Here is a 20,108-nt window from a genome sequence, read left to right on the forward strand (position 1 = left end):
CTGATTTCGCCGGATAGTACAGGGAATGAATATTCCCTCGAATAGTCTCGTTACGAATGTCAGAGTGTCAGAATATGAGGGAAACATTCTATGAACGTAGGCACTTCTTTAAGATAGACAAGCTCGATTAAATAGCTTCTCCGTGCGTTTTACGCGATCACGCCTGCTGTGCGTCAGAACAGAAATATCTAAGCTAAAATCTATTAGAGAGAGAGAGACACGCGAGAAAACCCGTCGCAGCTAATCGAACGAACGTGCGTCCGAAATTTCACTACGCTGGCTACACCGACGACGATATAAATGACTGCCGTTTCGTTCCGGAGCTGCTGTGGCGTGCGTCTGTGTACACGCAGAAGGGCACCTTCAAACGCGTATATGTACAGTGAATGCTATTTCGAGCATGGAGATGCAGACATGCGCGTATTTCGATGTTTTCTATTCAATACCATCGTTTTCGCTCGCATTGTTGGTAACGAGCGCCGTTCTCGAGCAGACATCTGCACGGTCGCCTGTAACGCACGTTTTAAATTAACGGCCAGCCGGTTCCTATTTGCAGAGGGTCGCGGTACGTCCTATTCCATTTCACAGATTAACGTGGATAAGAATGCTTGGGACTGGTCAGTGACGAGGCTCGACACAACAGATAAACTATGACCGAACTACGCGACAATTGATAGATTCCCAGGTAATTAAGATACAGCGCTGTTTTAAAGGCAGCGAGGGGCGAACTCGCTGGCGTCCTTGAGTGCGCTGCTGACGCGTCAACGGCCCAGGGAACCGTTTAGCAGGCTTTTTCGACACTACAGTACGTTAAAGCCCTGCGGTGTGTACGCGTGTACGAATGTAACCAAATAAGTGTGATTCCGCAACGAGTAGCGAAGATACATTTGGCGGCTTGTATCCTCAAGGGTATCGCTTTCTACGTCACTTGAGTGGGCTTCAGGTTCGTCGCTATAATATCTCTGCATATGGCATTTAGTGTACTATATCGCAGTGATACGCGTAAGAAGCCTTTAAGTAATTTATTCACTACTTAATTACGTTATTAATAAAAATTTATGTACCGTTTTTTCTGTGTAAATAACATTGTGTAAGGCAGTGTGTAGCTCAGAAATAAGACTCTTTCTGTAACTCCATGGATATATTGTATTTTTTGTTATTGTTTCCCCATTAAAATCAGGCACTATATTTCTGATGTTTTCAAACATTACTGCTTCAACGTTCGCGGCTGTGATAGAAACGAAATCGTAAATTCTCCTGTCAGCAGCCTATGATATACGCGCGAGGTCCGAGGTATCTCCACATTCCTCGGTATTTTTAGTGCCATTGCTTGAGATGCGCGGAGGAATGATTTCTCTTTAAACTTGGTGAGAACGCGAAAAGTTCGGAGCTGGATTTCCGCGAAAGGCTGGAACGCACGTGCATAACATAGGTATAATATAAGCATCAGGATCTACAACTTCCTCCGGCGGTGTCATAATCGGTTTCGTATCTGTCCGCCCGCGTCGACAAGCGGTACAAGAACTGAGCGAGCAAAAATAAATGGCAATTAAAATTCCACTCGCATCTCGCTGCCTGGCAGAGAGTCGTCAGGCATTGTAGAGACGACGGAAAGGAAGCTCAGCAGAGTGAAGCAGATGGGAGTGAGAAAAATTGAAAGAAAAATGAAAATAGCGGAAACTCGGAAGGCGAAAAAAAAAACGCGTTGCAGGCAAAAAATGGAGGGCGGGCGGAGGAAGTGCGTGTATTACAAGCGACTAAAAATATATCAAGAATAATTCGGAAAACTCTGTTTGCAAAAACTTTTAACCACTTTAATTCACGAACACAGTGTGCACCGATAATATTTGTTGCGCATGGATTGTAATATTGTTGTGAAACTTCAATATATTAATTATTATTTTTCAGCATTATATATTACTTCTCTGTCACTTTCGCGATTTTTTCCTTAAAAAAATAGAAGCCAATTCGGTTCAAGGCACTGAATCACGGCACTTTTCAAGTCACCTATTTTACGTAATATTGTCCAACACGATTTTTCTTCCGCATTATCCACTGGGTGATTCTTGTAGTTTTTCACCCTGAACACGAATCCGCAAACCGTTTGTCGCCATCACCCTCAGTTTTTGAGAAATTCGATTTTGAAAAAAAAATGCAAATTTTCAACTTTGAACATTTTTTGTGTCGAAACGGTAATAGTTATTCGGTTGCTCGATGCGTCAAATTATTCTATGAACCCTTCCGAATACAGCGATATAAGTTATTGGTGTATTATGAACATTTAAATATGTTTAAACAACGATCAAAACGAAAAGTACACCCAAAATGCACTCATTTTTGAAGATATCTTTCAATTTATTTCCAAAACTAAGGGTCGAGGAGAAAATCTGACCATTCCACGCGATGCAGCGGACATTTTTCCTTAGGAGAGCATCAACAGAAGTGGTAAGACTCATTTTGTTTTCGATACAGAAGCGAAATAGTTTGGCAAAACGTGCGGCGCGGACAGTGGTGGTCAACGGCGGCGCGCGATGCACTGCCGCTCAGCGTCACACAATCGCTTAACGCGCGTGACTACCACTGTCCGCGCCGCACGTTTTGCCAAACTATTTCGCTTCTGTATTGAAAACAAAACGTGACTTACCACTTCTGTTAGTGGTTTCCGAAAGAAAATTTTCTGCTGCATCGCGTGGAGTAGTCAGATTTTCTCCTAGACCCCTAGTTTTCAAAATATATAGCAAAATATCTGCAAAAATTGGTGCATTTCGGGTGCCCTTTTCCCTTTGATCGTTGTTTAAACATATTTAAATGCTTGTAATTCAATAATAACTTATATCGTTGTGTTCGCGAGGGTTCATAGAATAGAATAAGTTGAAAAGGGTATAGCCGAATAAGGTGTTCAAAATTGCCCCAGAGCCAAATTCGAGTTGCGATGGGTCATTCGATAGCTTATCAAAAAAGAACTATTTTTGGCAATTTTCAAGTTGATATCTTGATCTGGGGGGTAGTAAAGGGCAGAAATTGAGAAAAAACATGTTTTTCAATTTTTGCCCTTTACTACCCCCCAGATCAAGATATCAACTTGAAAATTGCCAAAAATAGTTCTTTTTTGATAAGCTATCGAATGACCCATCGCAACTCGAATTTGGCTCTGGGGCAATTTTGAACACCTTATTCGGCTATACCCTTTGCAGTTTTTTTGAAAATCGAATTTCTCAAAAACTAAGGGTGATGGGAACAAACGGTTTGCGAATTCGTTTTCAGCGCACGAAAACCTACGGCTATTGAATGTTACAGAATAGAAAAAAAGTTCAATTTTGTTGGACAGTGTAATTTTTTACACCTAAAAGCTCTGTAACGATTAGAATAAATACAAATTTGTAACAGTAAATTCCACCGTCGAATAAAGTTAATTTTTGAGAAATCATTTACTATAGCTAAATGTGGCTCTACGAGTAAAATCATAAATGCTTCATTACCGGAGCCTATTAATCTTCGAAACTTTTTAGAAACCGGTGCTGACTCTGCCTGACTTTTGAAACATCTCTGTATAGCCCATAAATATTTTTAATGAAAATTGCAACACCATCCCGTTTTTATTAAATTTACCGCACACGCAGTGGCCTAAACCAGTTTCATTAACATTAGTTTTACTAATTTCTTGCAAGAAGAAAATCTAGCAAAAAGTGACTTTGATCAATTGATGCAGGATCGAAGATGAGCTAAGATTTTTTAGCCGGCACGCAAATTAGAATTTATGAATAATGGCGATATAAAAATGTATCTGCATGAAAAATGAAAGCAGTGGCAGAGCTTATGAAACTACCCCATATTAAGATCATTCGATTTGTATTTATTTTTATTCAGCCTTCTCGTAATTGTTATAGAAGTGATTACTAAAATGATGGATAGAATTTTTTTCTTTGTAACGAGAATGTAAGGGAATTTCTTAGAGAGACAATCCAACATTTCTTATTTTAAGTAATGTAGGTGCAAAATTCAAAGACAAAATCGTATAAGACACAAGACAAAGAATTTCGTGTGACACGCTTAATAATGCGACGTACTGAAAGTATATGCTACTACGTACCCTTAAGGGGTTACGCCACCCTGAAAGTTTTGAAAAAATAATTTTTTTTTCTTTGCATTTTCTTATCACGTGAAGTTTTAAGATTAAAAATAAGCGAAGCTCTTTGAAAATTAGAGGAATGAATCTTTATGCAATAGTAAAACCACCTGCAAAATTTCAGAAAAATTGATTCGGTAGTTTTTAAATTATTTAACTTATGGGAAAATGCAATATCGAGAAATATAACTACAAAATTAAAAGTGAAATAATGGGCCCAAGTTTTTGAAATCTTCTGTGCAGAAAGATCAAACACTGAACAAAATTGTCACAAGAATTGTTCAACTGAATTTGCGATAAAAAATACACCATTGCTATTTCTGACGAGTTCTCATCACAGAAAAAAGCTTTATTAATATCTGAGAAATTGATTAACTTTTGCGTAAGATTGTCACTGTAATTCATCCTTAAGTCATGGTAGATGCAAAAATTCCCCAAAATAGCCGAGTTATAGACTTTAAACGAGGCGCGGATGTCGATATATTCAACTTTTAACTATTCAACTTTTTTTTCTTCTTTTGCGTTTTTCTCGAAACTATATTTTCAAAGGTGAAATATCAAATATCTCCAAAACTATTCATCCGATAGATTTCAAACTCGGTACGCATATTCTTAATGGTATTGCCTACAATGTAGCATAACATTTTTTTCATGCGATAACCCATTCGTATATAATAAATGTTTAAGTTCGTTTTGTGAGGTGAAAAACGAATAATTTTCTTCATCTTGCTCTCATTTGTGCAATAATATTTTTTCTCTCAAATCCGTATGCTGCATTGTAGGTATTTTATTAAGGAACACGAAAATCATCATGTTTTTCATTTCAGATAAGCCTGGGCGTTATAATTTGCTATATCAGTCAAGGATGCAACGGCGGACGAGCTCCGCGGGACAACAAATAACTCGGTGATTTTTTAACATTTCTGTACAATATTTATACAATATATGCACTAATACATGTTCTACCCATAAGAACAAAATAAATAATTTTCAACCTCAGTATCAGTAAAAAAAAATCCCCCAAATTAACCCCTTAATTTCGAATGTAAGGGCTAATATAAATTTTGATATTTTTAAAAAATCCCCAACGTTCTGGTTGACTCATCATGCTTTCTTACAGTCCATATCTTCGACGCAATTATAACCAACGCTTTTACACTGGCCATATTCGTGCCAGTAATTATGGAAATGACCTAAATTAAAAAGAAAAAAAAAAGTACACAAATGCCAATTTCAATTTTTCTACTTTTTTGAGTTAGCCATTTTTGTGATTGCTGAAACATTTGGCAACTTGATCGCAATTATATGAAAGGGTCCGTGAATAAGCTATGGTTGAAAAGCAGCACAGTTTCAGTAAGTTTCGTTTCGAATTCCGAAATCGATTATACTAAGACGTTTCGTCGCTACACAAACCTCTCGCGCCAAGGTTAATTTTCGTCTTCGCGAATTCCTCCGTACACTTTCGAAATTCCTCGACGTTACATCATAGCCTAGTTGCCGGCACAGTTTGGTGGGTTTGTCAATGGAGCATTGCATAAAGGGGCAACTATGGAGAACCGGTTGAAGGTACTACGGATGTCATAGTTATTGTCTGTCAATAATTGTGTTGGAATAACAGAAGCTTACGCACTACTCGTGATATTAGTAACGCCCTCGTGCATACGTGCGCGCGTGTGTTCAGCGCACTGTGCAAGGTAGCTTCTTATGACGTCACGGGACCGAGAAACAGATATTTCTTGCGCTCCTTTACTAGGAACCACTATTAGCGAATAACAAAAGCAATCAACGACTAGATAAACAGAAATGGATTTTACTAATAATCAAGAGAAGCCAGGGGTTGAAAACAGTTATGCTTTCGGTTCTCAAAACAGTTATGAGAACCGAAATAATCTTGAAACAGTTACGAGTGAAAACGCTTCTGGCCTATATCGGTTCCGGTTCTACAGAACCGATATTATATTGGTTCCGTAGCGGTTATATGTCGGTTATACAGTAAACTCTCGCTAGGGGATGGGCTCGCCTCAACCATGCGTAAGCGCCTTTTAAATTATGATTAAATAATAATGGTGCAGTAGGAAGAGTTTAAGGCTCCACACATCTGACAAGGGAAGATCCCGAACCCGACAATTCAAAAAATTCTGAAACTTTGTGAATATGTAGGGGATTTCCTCCTGATTATAACGCAATTATTTGTTTACTGCTCAAATTCGCTCTAAGGGGTTTTAACTGACCCCTGAAAATCTGGTTATATTCCGAACTCGTGAACTGTAAAATAATTTTTTACTAAATGATAGATCTAAATAAAAGAAGTAATTTTGATCTTGAAATCTTTTTTCTATCTTTTACAGTTTGCGAGTTATAACACAAAATCGAGAAATAACCGGATTTTCAGGGGCCAATTTACACCCCCTTAGAGTGAATTTGGGCAGCAAACAAAAATTGCATTGTAATCAGGAGGTAATTCCCTACGTATTCACGAAGCTTTAGAATTTTTTGAATTTTCGAGTTCGGGATGTTCCGTTGCAAGTGTGCGGTGCTTAGGGCGGTGCGTGGTGCTTGTAGCGTGAACCTCCCTTACGATCTTGCGGTCTCAGAGAGGTGTCTGAGGTGATTGACCTGGGGGTGTCTACGTTCCTAGAATTTCTAAAATTTAGTTTATTCCCTAAAGTGGGGGTGGTCAAATTTAGTAATTTAATTTCAGTTAATTGATTAATTGAATTAATTGATCTATAAATGTAGATTTTAAATTGAAATTGCTTATACAGTGATTTTTAGTATAATGTGTAGAGATTTAATTTAATAATGAATGAAGGTTTGAATTAGTTACTAATTTTAATAAAGGTAATTTTAGTGCCAGCAACAGCGGTTAAACTAAATTTGTAAATTAATCTACTTCATTTTTGAATTGGTGAATTTATACTAAACATATTTAATTAAGTTGATTTAAAGTATGGTGAAATATTTTTAATTATTATATTAAGTTTTATTTAATGCTTTGATTTCAGGAACCACTACATACGCTGTACCAGTAAGGCATTAAGAACCCTTGGATTCCTTTCCAGCATGAAGAGGCATTTTAGAAATACAGATGCAATTAAACTATTACATGTTGCCCTTGTTGGGCCGCATGTTGAATACGCTCCAGTCATCTGGAATCCGAAGCGTGGCAAATATAGTAGTTTGATTGAAAGGGTCCAACACAAATTTGTTGAGGTTTGCCGCTCGTATTTTCGGTAAGCCTATGGACTGTACTGACCACAATTATAGCCCTATCATAGCTCTCTTGAATATCCCTACTCTCGTGGATCGTAGACGTATCGCGGATATGATGTTTTTGAATAATGTCTTAAATGGTCACATAGACTGTTCTGCGTTAATAACCAGTGTTTCTCTTATTGCGCCGCAGAGGCATTTGCGATCCAGGCCTCTACTCTTTCCGGGACTACCTCAATATCGTCACTACTCGGTTGACCCCATAAATCGCGCCATGAGTGTGGCTAATCAATATTTTAATGGCATGGACCCTTTTTGTCTCTCTAGAAGTTCGTTCCGGTCTTTGTTATATAGTCGGTCGGATGAAATCTATGGTGAAAAGTTAGTTGAACAAGTGCTAGTCATTGTTAACGCTGTCGTTTATGTATTTTTGTAACTACTGGGATATTTTTGTCACAATTATATTATAATAATAATAATAATAATAATAATAATAATAATAATAATAATAATAATAATAATAATAATAATAATAATAATAATAATAATAATAATAATAATAATAATAATAATAATAATAATAATAATAATAATAATAATAATAATAATAATAATAGTAATAATAATAATAGTAATAATAATAATAATAATAATAATAAATCTGTGAAGAATAAATTGATTCTCAAAAGGAGTTTGAAATATATATATTTTTTTTAAGTTACGTTTAAGTTAAACCCTTATTAATGTGGCGTGCCCCCTTACTGTTATAAAACCGATATATAGGGGAAGGTGGGGCAAGACGGGGTACCCCACGTATCTCGTGATACAAATGCACTAATTAAAATTGAGCATACGCGTTAGATGCATCGCTATCGGCACCGTCAGTGAGCAGCGAAATCAATGAAACATGTGGACGCGTGACGAAGTTAGATAAGAATTTATAATTTATTTGGACTTCCTTACTTTTTCCTTATTTTCAGCACCCGTGACAGTGATATAATAATATAGAAGATCTCCGGTATATGTATGTGTTTCTGAGGCAGAATTTAGCTGACTATATGGTACGTATAGTGGCTCGCATTAATATTCGGACAGTTTTTAAAATCGCATAACTTTTTTAGAATTGGTCCAAACAACTTGAGTTTTTTTTTGAGAAGCTAGAAGGATTAGTTTGGTAACTGACGCGTTTCGTCGTTTTAAAAAAAAATGTATTTGGTTGGAACAGCGAAAAAAATAGTAAAGGTCGATTTTTAAACTTTAAGAATCGCTGATTTCGGGAATTTTCGCGATTCTCGACCTTATTCTGCGATCTTTAAACGTTTGTAGCTCGCAGCAACGTTAATCGATTTTGGTGAAATTTTAGGCACGTATACAACTTACTGCAATCTACAAACTGTTTTTTTTTTAATTTTCATTACAAGCTCACAAAAAATAGTTTAAAAATCGACCTTTACTATTCTTTTCGCTATTCCGACCAAATACATTTTTTTTTCAAAACGGCCAAATACGTCATTTAGCAAACTAATCCTTCTAGCTTCTCAAGAAAACTCAAGTTGTTTGGTCCAATTCTAAAAAAGTTATGCGATTTTAAAAAGTGTCCGAATATTAATGCGAGTCACTGTATATTATTTTATACTTTTGTGAATAATGTTTCGGGCAGTGTTCGTATGATTGTAGTGAGACGAGAAGGGGCATGCTGGGGCGAGCACCAAACTTAGATTTGGTGCTTGAACAGTAAAAGCATGTTCTTTCCCTTAAGTTTCTGGATGGCGCATAGGGTACAGGACCCAATTACTGTCACCTAACCAATTACTGTGACCTTAAGCTATTTTACTTAAAATAACGAATAAATAAACGTTGTAAAGTCATACAAAAAAGAATTATGTAAATCAACCTATAATCTATACTGTAAAATATATACTATAGTTTATTTATTCGTTATTTTAAGTAAAATAGCTTAAAGTGACAGTAATTGGTTAGGTGTCAGTAATTGGGTCCTTTACCCTAGAGGGAGATATTCCGTAAAAGTGCAGGACAGTTGATGCAACCATTGACAATTTTGAATAAACAACACAGATCAGCAATTCGCCTGTAATAATGTGAGTAATTAAAATGTAAACTTCAAATGAAAGTGTTCTCTAATTATTGAAAATAAACAAAGTCGAAATAATAATATTAATAATAATTACAAACCATTATCCAGTATATAAACATATTCTAAAATATTCGAAACAATCAAACTTCTAACTACTCGACACACCGTGCTGTTCGGTACGTTCGGCCCACTCGGTACTTTTGGGCCCGCTCGAAAAAATTCGAGTCCTCGGTTCTATTCGAGCCGCTCGAAAAAAAATCGAGTTCTCGGTTCTATTCGAGCCGCTCGAAAAAGAATCGAGTTCTCGGTTCTATTCGAGCCGCTCGAAAAAAATTCGAGTTCTCGGTTCTATTCGAGCCGCTCGAAAAAAAATCGAGTTCTCGGTTCTATTCGAGCCGCTCGAAAAAATTCGAGTTCTCGGTTCTATTTCTATCGCTCGCTTTTTCCGAGTACTCGGCTCGGCTCGGTCCGAATTTCCAGCTACTCGAATATTCGAGTACTCGTACAGCCCTAAATTAAAGCTACCCAAAGCACTTTGATATCGATACCTGTCACATAACATCCACATATACGCTAGAGGAATTTGCTTTAAAATCTACTTTTGCGATCAAAGTTACCCATCTGACGGTATGCACTTTTTTCTAATTTTTAATTACCTCTGTGATCGATTGTTTTACTTAGCTTTAATTGTTTATCTTCGTTAAACATTAATTAGGTATATGTAGTGCAGGCATTACTATGTAACTAGAGTGAATCACCCAACACTAGAACCTAAATATAAATGTCTCTGTTGCGTTTAACGACCCGAGAAAATATCTACAGGAAAAACTCTTTATTTCGAGGAAGCAAATGATATAATGCATAATACTTTTTCCTCGACGTCAAATTTATTCATCATCGCGGTATTATAGTTGAGAGAAAGAGAAAAAATTCAACCACGCATTAGTTGAATTTCTCAAAACACTGTTGCTCTAAAATTCCGACTCGTTTGTTCATTACGTTCGCAGTTATATTAAACTGTTTTTAATACACAGCCTGAAATTAAAAGAAAAATGCCATTCGACATTTTCGACTTAGTTTTTCATATAGAATCATCAGTGTTTGGTTGTGTCATCAGTTACAAGACACTCTGCGTGTAGCGCTGGTATGCGCACATCAGTATGATACAACGACTGGGACTGTATTGGCCGCACTGCGACACTGTTCATTGTCTGCACGCCTGGCCTGCTTTGGTATGCGGAGGTCTTAGGCCTTTTTCACACGAAACATTTTTATGTTTGGCGACTGGTGTTTTTTTTTATATATTCGCAGGTTTCTTATCCGTTTTTATACTTTTCAAATTAACATTACCTCCTCTGGCGATGAATGAACATACTGGAATTACTAGTCGTCAAAAGGGATTGCAAAATTACTGATTTTTTTAATTAATGGTAATTCGGTAAAATTTTTATTCAAAACCGCTTTACCGATAATTTACCGGTATTTTTTAAGGTATTGAAAATATAAGAGTGAACATTACAAAAAAACTTCTTTTTAACTCTAATCGAGCATTATTAAAAATATATGGAAATAAAACTATTCTGAACATGAAATATAAAATAATATAACAGAAAATAGATATATTTGTATAACTATTGACAATACTTATTAATATGGATCGTCACCACGAAAACAATGAAAAGATTCTTAACTTACATACATAATTAAATATTTTTTATTTAACAATTCTTTTTATCAAATAAGCACGAAAACATACCTAATTCGTCTAAACTTTGGTCTCCTGATCGCTACCTAATTTTTGTACAAAATAATCCAGCCACGGATAAAGCGCTCTCAGATTCTACACTTGTTGGCCGGGTAGGCATTATGAAATCATATGCCATTCATAGTATATATTTTCTCCTTAATTTTTCTACTTGAAAATACGTCCATTTTTTCATGACTGATTCAGATCCTCAGTTTTCTTTTGCATCAGAGTTGGTTCTTCATGAGATACTTCGGTTTTTGTCTTTATTAGTAATTGAAGTGTTTTTTTACTGATAACGTAGTAGATGTCTTTATGAACTAATTAATAAACGCATATATGCGCTATATTGCTGTATGTAATTTATTGAATTACCGGTAAAAATTTGGCGAATTACCGGTAAAAATTTTAGGGTATTTCTCACGATTTACTGGGAAACCCCTAGTTGCAATCCCTAGTCGTCAACCACAAAAGTGTCTCGTGTGAAAAAGTCCTGAAATGTGAACTTTGCCTCTGAGAAACCTTTTTCTTCACAGAAAATTTATATGGATCGACAGCACGTGTCAAATAACATGCAAAAATAATAATTTTGAGTTTAGGAATCTCTTCGTTGAAAAGTTATGAGGCAAAAAACTTGCAAAATTTTGACAGTTTTTTTTACCTTTATTGTGACAGTTGCAGTGGTTGTCGCATATGATTCGTTGCTGGAGGTTGGAGGGGTAGGAGTATGTAGTTTCTTTGTTTTTCGAAACGGCTACATTGAGGGGTTTCGACAGCATAAAATACTTAGGGTGTTTCAAAAATATTTTGAAATACTTTTTTTACGTTTCGAACAAAATTGTCTTTTTATGTTATATATTTAAATACTGCACTCCCTCCCCTCTGCACAGTACTTCCGTTGACTTATTCCGGAACAACGCATTCCACTTTCTAATTTCTCCAGGGTATTAGTATTGGTTGGGGCTAGATTAGTGCGGGGGCGTAGGGGAGGCCGGGGCAAAGTGGGACGAAAAATGTTTGAAGTCGAATAAAATTTTTCCCTTTCAATAAAAGTGTGTGAAAATAGATTTATAATATAATTTGAACATTGCTATTGATAAATGACGAATATCAATACTTAAAATAAACTTAAAGTATATTAAAATTCTACTTGAAAAGAAAATGCAAAATCGACCACTTTGAAAGTGAGCAGAAATAAAATACGTGTTTTAATAAAGGATATAATTATAAAATCAACTTTATTAGAACTTTTAAACTATTTAAACTATTTTTTTTTAAATATATTTCATTAATACAAGCTTAATGTTAATAATTTGTACTTTGTAACTTTGTACTTTGTGCTACTAACCTAAACTCATTTTCTTCTGAAAATGTGTTTTTAAAGGAACTTTGTTTACATGAACAGTCTGACATATTATAAATAAAACAAATACATACACACTTTTTAATAAAATACGTACTTATAATATCTAAATAAATTTTTCAACAAAAACATATATTTTTCTATCTAATTTTTTTTTCAAATGGGCTTCAATAATTTTTGGCAGACAGGTTTCACATAAAAATAACGATGTTTTAATAAGATGCGCATCTTTTCTTTGCAGCTCAGTTTACCTCGGTCACTTTGCCCCGAATGTGTACTCAGTGGAAAATTAATTATTTAATAATGTTAGTATTAATGTTTTCTCAAACGCGTATGTTTATAAACTTGTTATAAACACGCAGAAAAAAAATGGAGTAAAAATAACACATTTAAGACTCACTTATCCAAAAAGCTAAATTGAAAAAAAAACAATTGGAAGTCTCTAACACTTCATTTTTAATTTTTTAAATGAATTTTCATTTTTCGATGCCTGAATGTGCATAATTATCATTGTCGTATTACATACATTTATTACGTCACCAAAATTTCTAAATATATTCTATTGTTAAAGAATAAATTAAGGAAGCTCATTTTACCCCGGGGTTCACTTTGCCCCGGTCTCCCCTAAAGCATGGTAGCAAACCGATGTGAGATTGAGCATAAACTAAAATAATTTTTTCCCCAGGAAAAGTAGGAAGAGGGTGCGTTTTTATTATCTGAGGGTATGCAATGTGGCCTTTCTTGTATAGTATTGGTTAAAAAAAAAGTATCCATTCAAATTGAAGCATAATAGTTGGTCACATTGGGGGTTAGAAAATTAGTAAAAATTTCACAGTCCCTTTTATTTAATAATTTTTTACTGAATATATTCCTAAACTCAAAATTGTTATTTTTGCATGTTGCTTGGTACGTGCTTTCGATCCATATAAATTTTCGGTGGAAAAAAAGTTTCCGAGAGGAAAAGTTTACCCGCCCTTAAGGTTGCAGCATGCGTAATGATCCACTATCAATTCAAATACCTACTTGTTAAACGCATATGTAGAGCTGCCCACCCATTTTCCATTGACGAAAAATACGAATTCGAAATTATATTAATTCTTATGAAACGCTTTTCTTCAATGAATTTTTTTATCACTTATATTATTTTTACAATAAAAAAATCATATGAAATGACTAGCTTTATTACTCGGTTTCGCCCGAAATTTAGATTCAGATTTTATAAAAAAAAAATTTTTTAGGTTTTTTTTTTAAATGCTCACATTTTTCTGGATTAGTCAGGAATAATCAGCTGAGGTACATTTCGTGATCCCAGAGTTTATCTTTCGAAAGTTTTTAGGTGGCAGAGAAGCACGTAAACATAGAGAAGCTTTCTGCTTTTATATATTAAGATTTCAGGTCTAGAAATCCCAGCGAAATTATTTCAAAGTTCGACTATTCTTTCTCAGTTGCAATCTCGATTAAATGGAGAATTAGTGCAACGATAAGAAAATAGATATCCGCGTGGTACTTGCACGGTAATGCCCCATGATAGTGATATGTATATCGCTTTCGCAGACGAGTTTCTTCGTTTATGAGTGCTCATTTGTACGCAGCACAGGAAATTATATAATTGCATCCTTCGACTAACGGCTTAGTGAATCTAATGAATTTAAATTACTATTATAAGTTGAATTATATAAAATGTATTTTGTTTCGACCAGATTTGTAATTCGCAAGATTTGCTCACTGGGTTAAAATTAGCAGTAAGTTTACCTCGGTTTAATACACGGCTGATCGAATTGGAAAGAGGAAGCTCTGAATAAAATAAAATGTGCATTAAAATAGTACTTATAATTACGTCTAAATTGTTTCTTTGGGAGTTGTTTGCTTGGGGAAATATTACTTCTTGTCAAACATGCAGAGCAACATATTAAAATATAACGTGCTCATAAGTAATGAAATTATTATTAGCATTTCCCCAAAACTTACCACCTATTAGCGTGCTTAAGGGAGGCGGCAATAATTAAAGGGCTTTTTTAGACTTACCTCAAGGACGTCCTGTGCGGTCTGGAGGTATTCACGAAGCATAGCCTCTTGAATAGCACGCCATTCTTGCCTTGGATCCTCGAGTTGAGTCGTCTCTGTAACAAACAGTTGAAGAAAAATGTTGTATAACTTTATCTATAATTACGTACGTTTAATTCGCAGCATGCTCGACACCAAGAGTTATGAAAGAAACACGAACGAACGATAGCTGGAAATTTTTGCTGCAATAAATATTTTGTATTTTCATTCACCTTTTTGAAACTTGAAACGCAAAGTAAGTACTCGTTATGGTGGACGAAACATATGTGCATAAATATAGGACGATCATATTAAGATTTACGTGGAATACAAATTACTTGCTTTCATCCATTGTAAATAATCTATTGAACAACTTGATGCATTATTTATTGACAGTGAATGCTTTAGGACTTTTTACAGGGCTCCATAAAAACTGTTTGGCTGTAGGGGAGACCGGGGCTAGTCGATACGTTTTTCAGTTTTCAATTTTTTTCATCTTTGTTTGAATTAATTACTTGATAACAAATATGCCAAAATATACTTTGGTCCTTCCTCTTTAATATGTTGTAAATTAAAAGTTGAGAAAATACATACAAAATGAATGAAAAAATGTTACTTGGGCGAAGGTAAAATGTATCAATTTACCCCACAGTTATTCTGTTTTCAATTTTTTTCATTTTTTATTTGAATTAATTACTTGATAACAAATATGCCAAAATATACTTTGGTCCTTCCTCTTTAATATGTTGTAAATGAAAAGTTGAGAAAATACATACAAAATGAATGAAAAAATGTTACTTGGGCGAAGGTAAAATGTATCAATTTACCCCACGGTTATTCTGTTTTCAATTTTTTTCATTTTTTATTTGAATTAATTCCTTAATAACACATATGCCAAAATATACTTTGGTCCTTCCTCTTTAATATTTAGTAAACGGAAACTTGAGAAAATACATACAGAATGAATGAAAAAATGTTATTTTGATGATCAATTTGGATGTATCAAAACTATTTACGTTTTCTCTATATAAACAGTTAAAAAACGATTGTTAACGTCAATGTACACACACGTACGCTGAATCATAGGAAAGAATTGGACAGCAATCTTCACATATCTGGCTCAAATGGAGCTACACATATACGGTGTCGAGATAATTCGTCTGTATCAACTAACCCCGAGTCTCCCCTACTTCCGAAAGGGACCGGTGGTTGATCGAGATGAAACTTGGTGGGTATTACGAGGGGTGCGGAAAGACCCCAAATATAAAATTTTAGTATCAGAATCTAAATTGCGGGGAAGCCGAGTAGTAAAACTAGTGTAGATATAATGATAAAATTAGTAGATAATTTAGTAAACTTATTCTTTTTTAATAAATAAGTTGAAGGAAGTCGGCTTTAATATTCATCTGTTTATCAAAAACATGACCTTTTGTTTATAGTTTAAGGATGAATTACAGTGACAATCTTCCCCAAAAGTTAATTAAAAAGTTAAGTCAATTTCTCAGATATTAATAAAGATTTTTTCTGTGATGAGAACTCGTCAGAAATAGCAATGGTGTATTTTTATCGCAAATTCAGTTGAATTCGCTCTTACTTATTATTTTATTTTATCAATTCATTGAATATTTGATCTTTTATCATAAACTTGTTTGTTGGAATGTGCCTGAAAGCGCAAGTTTTCGTGTCACTTTCATTTAAAAAAAAAAACTATCGAATCAATTGTCCTGAATTCTTTTGACAATTTTGTTCAGTGTTTGATCTTTCTGCACACAAGATTTCAAAAACTTGGGCCCATTATTTCACTTTTAATTTTGTAGTTATAGTTCTCGATATTGCATTTTCCCATAAGTTAAATAATTTAAAAACTACCGAATCAATTTTTCTGAAATTTTGCAGGGGGTTTTACTATCGCATAAAGATTCATTCCTCTAATTTTCAAACAGTTTCGCTTATTTTTAATGTTACTGAAGTTCGCCCTTAAGGTCCGCTCTGGCCAGTGAATTATTTTTTAAATGGCTACAGTATATTGACTGTACAAAGGTGGCATGATCTTCGAATCTATGTCTATGTAACACTTTTTACATGTTTTGACAAGTGCCATGGGTTTTCCAACTCCTTAAAATTCTAATGTTTAATGTCTTGTAAAATTGCATCGTTGTAAATTACACTACTTTCTTAAAAGTTAGATACACAAGATCTATAAAATAAACATTAACGTGCATAATGCGTCAACATTTCCGATGACATGTAAAGAGGAAACTAATACTCACGGTTGACATGATTAATGTAGTATGCACCCACATGCTTGTCATAAGCTTCCTCCCATCCAAGTGGAAGCTCATTTCCGATACAGTCTGCGAACGTTTGAGGTTTTGTAAATCTGTAATAAAAAAAAAACAAAGACACTATCAAGAAGTTGCATCGATAAAGAATCACATGTGATATTTTTTCGACCTACTGATAACGTTACAAAGAATTTCATGACGTATCTTGAATCCTCGCGGTAGGAACAACATTTGTCTAGAGTTGGGCATAATTTCATTTGTATGACGAATAACAGGTAGCTAAAAAGTAACAAATTGGCTTTTATATATATATATATATATATATATATATATATATATATATATATATATATATTTAATCGTTATTTGCATTATTTGTTATCTGTAGCTTCTATTCTTTGCGTAGTATCATAAAATGGCATTCATTCATGCGAAAACAGTTATCAGTCAGCAGACAGTGAATACTATCAAAAGCTATTAACCTCGTTATTCGATTACATAATAATGAATTATTCGACAGAAGAGAATGTATTTGGATAGTTATGCTAGATAAATATTTATTCGAAATAATTTCAACAATGCCCAACTCTGGATACGCCATATTTTAAAACAGAGTTTTCCTCATTTTCCTCGGTTTCATTATTGCCAGAGATTTGCATAGACGTGATTAAATAACTAAGCAAACGGTTTATTGATCCGAGCATCAACGTTTCTCTTAAATAAGTGCTGCGAATGAGTTGCTGTCCTCATAAGTTAGAGAGTTGAAAAAATTTCCAGCGTCGATGTTTCGATATTGTGTTGGAGTTGCGACAATTTTTTTTAATTTATAGTTAGAAAAATTATAACTGTAAGTACAGCATTGGATTCTATAGTCCTTTCACTGTATTTTGACGTTTTACCCGGTTCTTTATCTCACGCTGAAGTGGAAATATTAAATATTTACTAAAGTACCCCATGTGGGGCCAAACGGAACACCTACAGTAGCGGACAAGAAAGTTGTCACTTTTTCGAATCACCCTACAACTATTACTTTTCAATACCAACTCAAAACTGCAGTACACTAGGCGCCAGAATCATAGACATATATAGACAGAGCGTAAGCTGAGGGGGGTGTAAGATTCGCGGTAAGGGGAGCGATACAGGCAAATCGAGTAACGCAATGGATATGCATGCCGAATGCTTCCGAAGCTAACCCGACGTGCCTCTATCTGACTTCTGCCTTTTCCCCTCCAAGCCTACCGTTCCCCTGGCCTATAGTCCCATCTTCTGCTCCGTCTATATATGTCTGGCCAGAATCGGCTTCTCTTCGGCAATTTGGCAACGTTGCATGTCCCTAGAACCGCGGAGTTATGCCTAGTGACATGCAACGTTGCCAAATTTCCGAGGGGAAGCCGTTTTGACGCCTAGTGTACATGCCCAATATACATATTCTGAAAGAGAATTAAAAGCTGTATAAAACCCAGTTACAGTTGAATTTATTTAACTAACAAACAAAAAACCTACATAACATTAAACAAGACAACACAGTTTTAAAGCCAGCAAAACATTACCACTTTTGAACATTAATAATAAAATCAATTATTTTGTGGGGGCACCTTTTGCGTTTAGGACAACCTAAAAAGTTACTAAACGTGGTAATAACTTCTTTGTCGGACCCAAAAATGTGTTACCCCGTTCAATGTCATGTAACACTTTTGTTTGTCAGTTAAATAAATTCAACTTTAACTGGGTTTTGTACAGCTTTAAATTCTCCATCAGAATATGCATATTAAACATACCACAGTCCCAAATGTATGTTAAAAAAATAACAGAAATAGAACAAATCGAAAAAGTGGTAACTTTTTTGTCCGCTAGTGTATTACGTTTGGGGAAGAATTGAAATGTCTCTTATATACTGTAGTACGTATTTATTCTTTCTTGAAATTTGTACTTTCTTTGCATTTTTATATTTATATTTGAGTCTTCAACAATTTTCATGTTACTTTATAATATCTTATCTTATCTGTACCTATAATATATACTTTTGGTAGGATACGTGTCCCCATTGCGGTGCCTTTATATTTAAAAAAAAACAGTACAAAAAACTCGCATAAATAAATAGGGAAAGAATTTTTCTTAAGTAAGTTAAACTATTAATGTATGTGTTACAAACGAGAATCCTGCATTTTTAAACAATTAAATCATAGTAAAAAAATTTCAAAAATGAATAAGAAGATTTCGATGGATTTACTCAAATCCTTACTGGAAACGGCAAGGGACACGTATTTTACAAACATTAATAAATTGATAATTATCATGATTTGCAATTATGTAAAGTGTTTATTATATCATAAAAGGTTCAAATTTTATGAAAAAATAGCAAAATGAGCACTTTTAAAACGTTTCCATATTTTTTAAAGCGAAGCCAGTAATAGAGATAGGAATTTAACGCTTGTCCCTATAACTGTGCCCCTCGAAGCCCACTGGCTCCCTCTGTAACTGCTAAACCTAACCTCACTTTCGTTTCTCAGAACGGGTGAACAGAAATTTATATTTGATTTTGCTTTTGTAATGAAGAGGTAATTTTTTAAATTACGTACAAACACCTCTCGTAGAGAAAAAAAATGTTTTGAACGGTTGGAAGTTCGAAGATATAACCTAACCTTCAAAAAAGGGCACCGTAATACGGACAACACACTTTTCAGGGCCCAGTAATTGGGACAAAAACATGTATATTTTATTCCAATTGAAAAAATATGAAAAATTAACATTTTTAACCCGAAAAAAATGCCTTAATAAAGAGAAAGGTTCAAAAAACCAATATAAATTTTCACCAATCGAAATTAAAGTAAGAGAAGTCAGTAATTAATTCCTTAGTGAGCAAGTCAGCGTCAAAGTACCGCAATACGGGACACGTGCCCTAAATTAATACTCTATAAATCATAAAAACAAAAATTTTGTATTTTCGCATAGTTTTAAATGAGTGTTCCATTTTACCCCACCACTTAGCGAAACGAATATTTCAATACATTCGAAAAATCTAATTTTCCTTCGTTACCAAATATTTTTCTTAACAATGCCTTTGATTTTCTAGTAATAATGAAGTCCCAGGTCTCCTTTTCCCTTGGACTTTTTGCTACCACACTACAAAGTTAGGTGGTCCGTTTTGCCCACCCTAAAGCACGTGAAGTATTCACAAACGTTGTAAAAAAAATTTCGATAGATTGTGAAATTTGTTGAGCACCCCCGATGCGTTCCCA

The 20,108-nt window shown here is 34.7% G+C and overlaps 1 protein-coding gene across 2 annotated transcripts in view; it reads right to left on the minus strand.

Moving 5' to 3' along the window:
* Positions 1–20,108, minus strand: part of Kibra (WW and C2 domain containing protein kibra) — a 125,119-nt gene that overhangs the window by 73,959 nt on the left and 31,052 nt on the right. For both annotated transcript variants that reach the window (XM_076828176.1, XM_076828175.1), the window contains 2 exons: positions 16,855–16,964; positions 14,567–14,661 (listed from right to left, as the gene is read on the minus strand). In XM_076828176.1, the coding sequence (XP_076684291.1) occupies positions 14,567–14,661; positions 16,855–16,964 (205 nt within the window). The remainder of the gene's footprint in view (positions 1–14,566; positions 14,662–16,854; positions 16,965–20,108) is intronic.

This window comes from Andrena cerasifolii, chromosome 15 (genome assembly GCF_050908995.1).
Source record: "Andrena cerasifolii isolate SP2316 chromosome 15, iyAndCera1_principal, whole genome shotgun sequence".
NCBI classification, from domain to species: Eukaryota; Metazoa; Arthropoda; class Insecta; order Hymenoptera; family Andrenidae; genus Andrena; species Andrena cerasifolii.